Source organism: Nyctereutes procyonoides, unplaced genomic scaffold (genome assembly GCF_905146905.1).
Source record: "Nyctereutes procyonoides isolate TBG_1078 unplaced genomic scaffold, NYPRO_anot_genome, whole genome shotgun sequence".
In the NCBI taxonomy this organism is placed as follows: Eukaryota; Metazoa; Chordata; class Mammalia; order Carnivora; family Canidae; genus Nyctereutes; species Nyctereutes procyonoides.
Window position 1 is genome coordinate 32439081 of NW_026575125.1, and position 10431 is coordinate 32449511.

At 41.5% G+C, this 10431-nt stretch overlaps 1 protein-coding gene across 1 annotated transcript; it reads left to right on the top strand.

The window, feature by feature from the left end:
* Nucleotides 1-8539: 8539 nt before the first annotated feature.
* Nucleotides 8540-9170, top strand: LOC129518401 (ferritin heavy chain-like). Its single transcript, XM_055338531.1, has one exon. It carries the CDS (start codon nucleotides 8619-8621, stop codon nucleotides 9168-9170), a length of 552 nt encoding a protein of 183 aa, XP_055194506.1. The 5' UTR covers nucleotides 8540-8618.
* The last annotated feature ends 1261 nt before the right edge of the window (nucleotides 9171-10431 follow it).

The following is a 10431-nucleotide window of genomic DNA, read 5'->3' on the forward strand; positions in this document are numbered from 1 at the left end:
CACCCCATCTTGGATCTCCAAATCTGTACACTGCCTAGACTGACTTATGGCTTTGATGATCACAACGACTTACAGCAACAGCAATAAATTACTCACACTGGGAAATTATGCAATAAATACAGAGGAGAATTCAGATTTTAAAAGCCAGTGACAGCATTTGTTCATGCCACAAATATAGCTGGAACGAATGAAATAATTTTCCAAAAGGCACTTGAAAACGTGAGTGTTGTTATGCTTCCATCTAGTGGCCACCAAGAGCCATTGTTCAAGATGGATAATAAGTAAAGCATGTTAAAGGCAAATAAATGAATGAATGAATGAATGAATACATAAATACATAAATAAATAAATATATAGAACAGGGGAGATTTTGAGGATGACAGCAGAGTAGGCTCATGTTGTCCCATGAGCACAACTAGAAAACTATTAAATCATCCTAAATACCCCAGAAATTGACCTGAAGACTGACAGAACAAACTCTACAACTAAAGAGAGAGAAGAAGCCACATTGGAAAAGGTAGAAGTGCAGAGACATGATTTAGGGGGCAAACGGATCACAGGTGTTGTAGAAGAGAGGGAGTTGTAGTTGCAGAGATGGGAGAGGGAGGGAGGGAGAGAGAGGGAGAAAGAGAGAGAGAAGAGAGAGAGAGAAGAGGAGAGGAGAGGAGAGGAGAGGAGAGGAGAGAAGAGAAGAGAAGAGAAGAGAAGAGAAGAGAAGAGAAGAGAAGAGAAGAGAAGAGAAGAGAAGAGAAAAGTACACAGGGGGATGTACAAGGAGAACACTTCCCCAAAGCAATTGGCTTGGAAAATGAGAGGGGCTGAATTTTGTGAGTTTTTATAACCAGCAGGGCTTAAAGCCTGGAGTTTTAAAGGTCAGCTAGCTTGGCTAGGATAGAACCTACAGAACACTGTGCTGCTCTTGGAGAGAAGGCAGGCAAACAACTAGGATGGGCAGACAGCATAGAAACAGTGATCTGAAAATCACCTGGGGCACACAGTGGGGAGATCATTCACACTTCTCAGAGTACATCCCTGAGAGGCAGCATTCACAGAGATGTCTCACTGGGATCAAAGGAGTTGGCTGATGCCACTTCCCTTCCCGCCCCTCAGCATAAACACAGAGCAACCTGAGAGGAGCAGCATAGTACCCAAGGGCTGCTTAACTTGCTTACACCAAGCTGTACCCCACTGTGCTCAGGGGGGACTGCCCTCTCAGTCAAGCTTGCATCAGTCACAGCACAGTGAGCCCCTCACCCAGAAGAGGAGCACAAGCCCCTGCCCACACCACATCTCTAAAGCCTAGAGTTTTAAAGTTCAGCAGGCTTGGATGGGATAGAGCCAGGAGGGCATTGCATTGCTCCTGGAGAGAGAGGCACATTTCATGCAACCCCAATCAAAATACCAACAGCATGTTTCACAGAACTGGAACAAACAATCCTAAAATTTGTATGGAACCAGAAAAGACACTGAATAGTCAAAGCAAGCTTGAAAAAGAACAGCAAGCGCTGGAGGCATCACAATTTCAGATTTCAAGTTATGTTACAAAGTGGTAGTGATCAAGACAGTTTTGTACTGGCACAAAAATAAACACATAGATCAATGGAACAGAATATAAACCCAGAAGGGAACCCACAACTATATGGTCAATTAATCTTTGACAAAGCAGGAAAGAATATCCAATGGGAAAAAGACTGTTTCTTCAACAAATGGTGTCAGGGAAAACTGGACAGTTACATGCAAAAGAATGAAACTAGACTGCTTTCTTACACCAAACAAAAATAAATTCAAAATGGATTAAAGGCCTAAATGTGAGCCAGGAAACCAACAAAATCCTAGAAGGGAACACAGACAGTAACTTCTTTGACATTGGCTATAGCCACTTCTTTCTAGATATGTCTCCTGAGGCAAGGGAAACAAAAGCAAAAATAAACTATGTGACTTCATTAAAATAAAAAGCTCTTGCACAGCAAGGGTGGCAATCAACAAAACTAAAAGGCAGTCTATGGAATGCAAGAAGATATTTGCAAATGACATCTGATAACAGGTTAGTACCCAAAATCTACAAAGAACTTATCAAACTCAACACCCAAAAATGAATAATTTGAAAAATGGGCAGAATACATGAACAGATATTTTCCCCCAAAAGGCATACAGATGTCCAATAGACACATGAAAAGATGCTCAACATCACTGGTCACCAGGGAAATGCAAGTCAAAACTACAACGAAATATCACCACACACCTGTCAGAATGGTTAAAATAAAAAACCATATTGGTGAGGATATGGAGAAAGGGGAACTCTTGTGCACTATTGGTGAGAATGCAAACTGGTGCAGCCACCCTGGAAAAAAGTATAGAGATTCCTCAAGAAGTTCAAAATAGAAGTACCTTCTAATCTAGCAATCGCACTATGAGGTATTTACCCAAAGAATACAAAAGTACTAATTTAAAGGGATACATGTACACCAATGTTTATGCCAGCATTACCTATAATTGTCAAATTATGAAAACAGCTTAATGTCCATCAAGTGATGAATAGATAAAGAAGAGGTGGGTATATACATACAATGGGACACTACTCAGCCATAAAAAAGCATGAAATCTTGCCATTTGCAACAACATGGATGGAGCTAGAGAGTATTATCTCAGCTAAGTGAGGTAAGTAGAGAAAAACAAATACCATATGATTTCACTCACTGTGGAATTTAAGAAACAAAACACAGGTACAAAATAAAAAGAGACATACCAAAAAACAGACTCTTAACTATGGAGAACAAACTGATGGTTATCAGAGCAGAGGTGGGTGGGGGATGGGTTAAATAAGTGATGGAGATTAAGGAGTGTACTTGTGATGAGCACTGGGTGATGTATGGAACTGTTGAATCACTATGTTGTACACCTGAAACTAATACTACGCTGTATGTTAACTATACTGGAATTTAAATAAAAACTTAATAAATAAATAAATAAATATCTAGAATAGCTGAGGCCTGAAAGTCCAATTAAACCTATTTTAAGGCCAGAGCATTTATAGGTCAGTAATTTTAGGTTCAGCTTATCAATTTTTGCAAAAAAAAGTAAATAACAATAACAAACCAAACAGTTTTTAGAGACGTGTTGAATCTGTAGATCGCTTTGAGAATTGCCATCTGAATCTGGGTGGTGAATATTGAATGAAGGAATGAAGAAAGTAAATAAATATTTCTTAATGAGTGAGCCCCAGGTACTACAGAAGTACAAATAATGCACACACTTATACAGATATGACTTTGGATATGTTGGTGTTTGATATATGTGAATTATTTGGGGGTATAAACTCATGCTGAGGCTGTATTTTTAAGAATTTATACAAGGGGTGTCTGGGTGGCTCAGTTGGTTAAGCATCCAACTTTGGATTTTGACTCAGGTCATGATCTCAGGGTCCTGGGATCAAGCCCTAAGTTGGGCTACTTGCTTAGCAGGGAGTCTGCTTAAGATTCTCTACCTCTGGGGTGCCTGGGTGGCTCAGCGGTTGAGCATCTGCCTTGGGATCAGGGCATGATCCCGGAGTCCCAGGATCGAGTCCCACATGGAGCTCCCTGCATGGAGCCTGCTTTTCTCTCTGCCTTGCTCTGTGTCTCTCATGAATAAATAAATAAAATCTTAAAAAAAAAAAAAGATTATCTACCTCTTCCTCTGTCCCTTCTCCCTCCTTCTCAAATAATCTTTAAAAAATAATTTATATGAGATAGGGTTGAGAATAAATAGATAAAATTTAAAAATGTGGCAGGGTTAATTTTGACTATGGAATAAATAACATTGATGATAGGAAGTAAATTGCCACGTTAGTAGTGTTAAGTTTTCTTTTTTTTTTTTTTTTTTTAGTGTTAAGTTTTCTGATGCATGAACATGGAGTGTCTTTACATTTATTTAGGTCTTGTTCATTTTCTCTCAACAATGTTTTGTAGTTTACTGTGTGCCATCTTGCACTTCTTTTGTCAATGTATTCCTTAGTATTTTATTCTTTTTGATGTTATTATGAATGGAATTGTTTTCATTTAATTTTCAGATTGTTCATTACTGGTGTTTAAAAACACAACTGATCTTTGCGTATTGACTTTGTATCCTAAAACCTTGCTGAACTTGTTTATTAATTTCAGTAATTTTGGGGGGGAAATCCTTAGGGATTTCTTTTTTTTTTTAATATATTTTATTTATTTATTCATGAGAATACACAGAGAGGAGAGAGAGAGAGAGAGAGAGAGAGAGAGAGAGAGAGAGAGAGAGAGAGGCAGAGACACAGGCAGAGGGAGAAGCAGGCTCCATGCAGGGAGCCTGACGTGGGACTCGATCCAGGGTCTCCAGGATCACACCCTGGGCTGCAGGGCCACTAAACCGCTGAGCCACTGGGGCTGCCCTCCTTAGGGATTTCTACATAGCATCTGCAAATAAAAATAGTTTTACTTCTTCCTTTCCTATTTGAATGCCTTGTATTTCTTTTGCTTGTCTAATTTACCTGGCTAAAACCTCCAGCACAATGTTGAATAGATATGGTGAGATCAGATATCTTTGTCTTGTTCCTAATCTTAGAGGAAAAATTTCATTTTTCACCTTTAAGTATGATGTTAGTTATAGGTTTTTGTATATATCTCTTTCAAGATTAGGAAGTTTCCATTTATTCTGTTTGTTGGCTGTTTTTATCATAAAAAGATAGCAGATCTTGTCAAATTCCTTTCTCATTTTTATTGAGATATTTTTGTGCTTTATTCTATTAACATGGTGTATTGCATTGATTGATTTTCACATACTGGAACAGTTGTGCACTCCTTAAATAAATCCCACTTGCTTGTGGTGTATAATCATTTTTATATGCTGAATTCAGTTTGCTAGTATTTTGTTCATAATTTTTATAGCTCTGTTCATTAGCACTATTTGTTGCTTTCTTGTGATGGCTTTGTCTGGTTTTGATACTGCGCCATTTTATTTTTTATCATTTTTTGATACTGTGCCATTTTAAATCTTCCCCTTTCCTAAGTTGTTCTGTTGCTAAATAAATGTGATTTTTCATTTTTCCTCAAATCATTCCACTTTCTGGATCTCTAGTTACTCACTAAAGGAAAGAGAAAGAGTGAAACTAAGGGGATCCCTGGGTGGTTCAGCGGTTTGGCGCCTGCCTTCAGCCCAGGGCATGATCCTGGAGTCCTGGGATCGAGTCCCACATTGGGGTTCCCTACATGGAGCCTGCTTCTCCTCTACCTGTGTCTCTGCCTCTCTCTCTCTCTGTGACTCTCATGAATAAATAAATAAAATCTTTAAAAAAAAAAAAGAGTGAAACTAAGAATGAAGTAGAGAAAGCAAAACTAAAGCAAGGAAAGGCAAAAATACTTTCAGTTATGATGGGCATGTATGATTGATCTCTAAGTAATTTTGACTTGTTAACTAAATTTTGTGGCCTTGTCATGGGACTTAAGACAGTTGACTTGAACTCTCTAGAGCTCTTTGGAATCCACTTTGTCAAAAGAGAATAAGGTGACTCTGGCCTAGACACATACGTGTGCACACACACACACACACACACATGAAGGCACTAAGCCACCACTATGACCACCACCATACCTCCTTTAAACTCATGCTCTGCCAAATTTGGCCTGAGTTCTTCTCAGGCCAAAAAGAAACCAACATTCCACTTCTATAGAGCAGTGACACTTATCTATTCTTTTTTATTTCTAAAAATGAATATGTAGCTCATCTCTAGTGAGAGGGCCAGAGTAGAGCCTAGTGAAATCATGCTGACAGTTCTCCTCTCACTCCAAACATGTTGCCACATATAAAATCAAAAGAAACATCAAGGAAAATCTAGAAAGGAGTATTGTTATTCAAGGACAATCTTAGCCTGAAGGTTGGATTTCCATCTTTTTCCTTGGGGTCAGGAAGTTAGGAAGGTAATTGGCAAGAAGAACAGTTGATTTTGAATTGGCTCTTCTTATTCAGACACTTGGTTCTAGGCATACAGATACAAGTCACTCAAAGGACAAAGCCTTGGGTAGTCATTCTCAATTTTCCCTGGTCCAGAGCCTACCAAGAATCCTCACTCTGCCCCAGGTCTTTGATCCAGTATCTTTAGGCATCATACAGTGGAAAGAGAGTTTTCACCTAGACCTCTATTCTGAATGACCAGCCCAACCATAGACTTTATAGCAGACCCATTGATCTCTCCCTAGGGTCAATTCCCAATAAGAGTAGACATGCTTTACTATTGGTTTATTCAAGGTTTTCAACATTTTAGTTTTGTCCCAGGCTGTAAAATACTTCCTGACTTGTGACAAACTCTTCCTTACCTCTGCCTAATTAGATTTATTTTATTCTTCATTCTTTTACTTTTTAAGGTGGGAAGTTAGATAAGTCAGATAATTTATTTGAGATTTTTACTCTTTTCTAATATACACATTTAGTGTTATCTATTTCTATCTAAACATTGGTTTTAGCTACATCTCAAAAATGCTGATATGCTGTGCTTTACTTACATTGAGTTCCAAATAATTTTTAATACCCCTTGTTTCTTCTTTGAGTCGTGGATTGTTTAGAAGTATGTTATTAGTTTCCAAATATATGGGAGTTTTTCAGATAGTTTTTGGTTGATAATTTCTAGTTTAATCCCACTGTAGTGAGAGAAAATATCTTGCATGATTTAAATTCATTTAAGTTTATTGAGACTTGATGTATGACTCAGAGAATGGTCTGGCTTGGTAAATGCTCCATGTGCATTCAAAAATAATATACTTCTAAAGAATATGTTTCTAAAGATTCTCCTCTTATGTCTCTATGACTTTTCTAAACATGAGCAATATTTTTTCCTTTTCTTCCTCTTTTTTCTGACTATAACAAGTAATACCCCATTGGTTGCCTACAGAGAGTAGAATGATGTGGTTTTTGAGCCATGAAGATGCATTAAGTATTTTAAAAGTAAGTATTTATATTTTTAAAAAGTAAAAAGTGGTAATTGAATCATGGCGGTGGACCATACCCAAAAACAATTATCTACACAAATCCAAATAAACAGCAAACCAGAGGTCGTGAAGAATGCTTAGAAGATAGAAACAGGAGTTGCTTTCTTTTTTTTTTTTTTAATTTTTTTTTTATTTATTTATGATAGTCACAGAGAGAGAGAGAGAGAGAGGCAGAGACACAGGCAGAAGGAGAAGCAGGCTCCATGCACTGGGAGCCCGACGTGGGATTCGATCCCGGGTCTCCAGGATCGCGCCCTGGGCCAAAGGCAGGCGCTAAACCGCTGCGCCACCCAGGGATCCCAGGAGTTGCTTTCAAACTGACAACACAAGAGGACTTAAAATACCTGCAGTAGAAAGTCAAGCATACTCAAAGAAGTTTCAAGAACAGAGTCAATGAAATCAAAGGACAGCAGAAGGTCCTGGGTGGAATGTGAGATTAAAGACTCACTCTCTGAATGACAAATCTGTTTTCCTCTACTCTGCTCTGACCCTCCCCCAGCCTTACTTACATTCAACAAAGCCACCGTGGCAACTGAACTGCTTTAATCTCTTTAACCTATACTCCAAAGACAGTGAATTACTTGACCAGAAAGGGAACCCAAATTAGAGCAGAAGAGAAACAAAACATATCTACCTAGAAGAGCAATCCACTGAGGTCTTTCAGTGTCAGAGAAAATGCCATGCTTTTTGGTTTTGGGGATGATACCTATCCTACTTGCAAGCTCCATGGCATGTACTCCTAAAGGAGGAGATCACTCCTTAATTGATACATTCCATTCTACCCATTCAGAGGAGAAACCTATTAGTGAAATGAACATCACAACTGTAATTCAGACCCATGCTAATTACCTAGGCTAATCAAACAAGTCCTTCATTACTAAATATGAATGGCAAAGTTTTAAGTATTTCAGGAAAGTAAAACAGAAGATGATAAACAGATAAATTTATATTTATATTTTACAGGAAACAGAAGAGAAATTTACCGAAAATTCAAATTCATATTCTTAGAATTTTGGGAGAGAATGAGTTTATTTTTTAATTTTTTAAAATTTTTACTTATTTATGATAGTCACACACACACAGAGAGAGGCAGAGACACAGGCAGAGGGAGAAACAGGCTCCATGCACCGGGAGCCCGACGTGGGATTCGATCCCGGGTCTCCAGGATCGCGCCCTGGGCCAAAGGCAGGCGCCAAACCGCTGCGCCACCCAGGGATCCCAGAGAATGAGTTTATAAAATAAAATTAGGCTGCTAGAATGAGAGTACTTGGAAAATAGACACATTATCCCCAAATTATAAACTTTATTAGTAAATGCCAGGTGCTCAGCACAGGGTCACTCTGCCTCACTCAGGCTCCAACAGAACCTAGAACACAGCCTTTGCGGCCCTCACTGAGCCGGAAGTGCGCCCCCTTCCCTGGACGGCATTTCCGGTCCCCTCTCAGAGCTGTCTCCCATATCAAAGGCCACTTCCCTCAGATCAACCGCCACTGATTCGGCCTCCGGCCTCCCTCACCACTCACGCTGGGCAATCTCCGAGGCCACCACCGAAGTCGGCCCTGCCGTTGCCCACTCCGTGGCTCTCGTTTCCGCGACGTGGTCGCCCTCGCCCTGCTGCCCGGGCCGCCAGCCATGGCCACCGCGCCGATCTCCCAGGTCCGCCAGAACTACCACCGCGACTGCGAGGCCGCCATCAACGGCCAGATCAGCCTGGAGCTGTACGCCTCCTACGTCTACCAGTCCATGGCCTTCTACTTCGACCGCGACGACGTGGCCCTGAGGAACTTCGCCCGCTTCTTCCAGCGCCACGCCCGCGAGGAGGCCCGGCACGCCGAGATGCTGATGGAGCTGCAGAACCAGCGCGGGGGCCGCATCCGTCTGCGCGACGTCAAGAAGCCCGACCGCGACGACTGGGAGAGCGGCCTGAGGGCCATGGAGTGCGCCCTGCACCTGGAGAAGAGCGTGAACCAGAGCCTGCTCGACCTGCACCAGCTGGCCACCGACAAGAACGACGCCCAGCTCTGCGACTTCCTGGAGGCCCACTACCTCCGTGAGCGAGTCAAGGCCATCGAAGAGCTGGGAGGCCATGTCACCAGCCTGTGCAGCATGGGGGCCCCGGAAGCCGGCCTGACTGAGTACCTCTTTGACAGGCTCACCCTGCGCCACAGCCACAAAGAGAACTGACTTGGGACTGACGCCTCCCCCAGCCAGAGGGCAGGGTGCAGGGGGCAGGGTGACTTCCCCTGGGCACCCTGCCGAGCGTGCATGTTGCAGTATTGCCTTGGCAGAACGTTCAGGTTTTTTTTCTTCCAGTTCTGCCATAAATAAATAAATAAATAAATAAATAAATAAATAAATGAATGAATGAATGAATGAAGTTGTTTGGGTTCAATAAAGTTATTTGGTTCAAAACTTAAAAAAAAAAAAGGTCTGTGGTTGATTCCTGCACAAACCCTTCCCTTTTAAGTTTTACAACAGGTATTCAGGAGTCTCTCCACCCACCCAACCCCATCTGTATGCAGCTCAGGATCTCTGAAGATGGAGAGGAAAGGTATTCCATGGAACCTGGAAAACAAATCCGTCTTCCCTTTATAAACGATGTGGGGCGGGCAGCCCCGGTGGCGCAGCGGTTTAGCGCCTCCTGCAGCCCGGGGCGTGATCCTGGAGACCCGGGATCGAGTCCCGCATTGGGCTCCCTGCATGGAGCCTGCTTCTCCCTCTGCCTGTCTCTGCCTCTCTCTTTCTCTAGCTGTGTCTCTATGAATAAATAAATAAAATCTTAAAAAAAAAAAAAAACTATGTGGGGAAGCAGGGATGGGGTGAAGTGAGGAGGGTGGCCTGGGGCCCCGGTGTGAGTGGGAGCATGTGTATGGTAAAAGTATGAAACAACATGGTCTAGAATTCACCATGGTGGTGGTCCCTATGGAAAAAGTGAAGAATGGGATTAGTCTAGTATTAAAGGGAGTCTTCAACTTTATTTGAAAACATTTAGCTTACTAAAAAATGCAAATATTCATCATTGTTGCATCTGGATAGCAACATGGGAATCTTAAGAACCAGAAAGGCAGGATATTTCTTTAACAAGTTTGCCCTGGGCAACAGGAACAATGTAACTGAACCTTACCCTGGCTTCCCATAGACAGGTACCTGACTTCTAGGTCACCATGCGTATTGCCCCTACCCAATATCCAAACATGTTTTTCTCCTTCAACTATACCCTTTCTTCCATTAATGTAGTAGGAGTACCCAAAACCCCAAATTACCTGCTAGAATGGCTGACAAATACAAGGTCAAGTTTGAGGCTCAAATTTGTAATATGAATATGAAGGGGAATAAATTCCCCTGAATGTTAAGCCAGTGATCTGGCTGCTTTGAAGAATATAGTGGGTGGGCAAAAGTTGAAGCTGGGGGACCAGTCAGGAGATGCTGTAGCAGATCCAATGAA

Coding starts and splice junctions, on each gene's coding strand:
- LOC129518401 (XM_055338531.1), top strand. CDS start 8,619: ATGGCCACCGCGCCGATCTCCCAGGTCCGCCAGAACTACCACCGCGAC.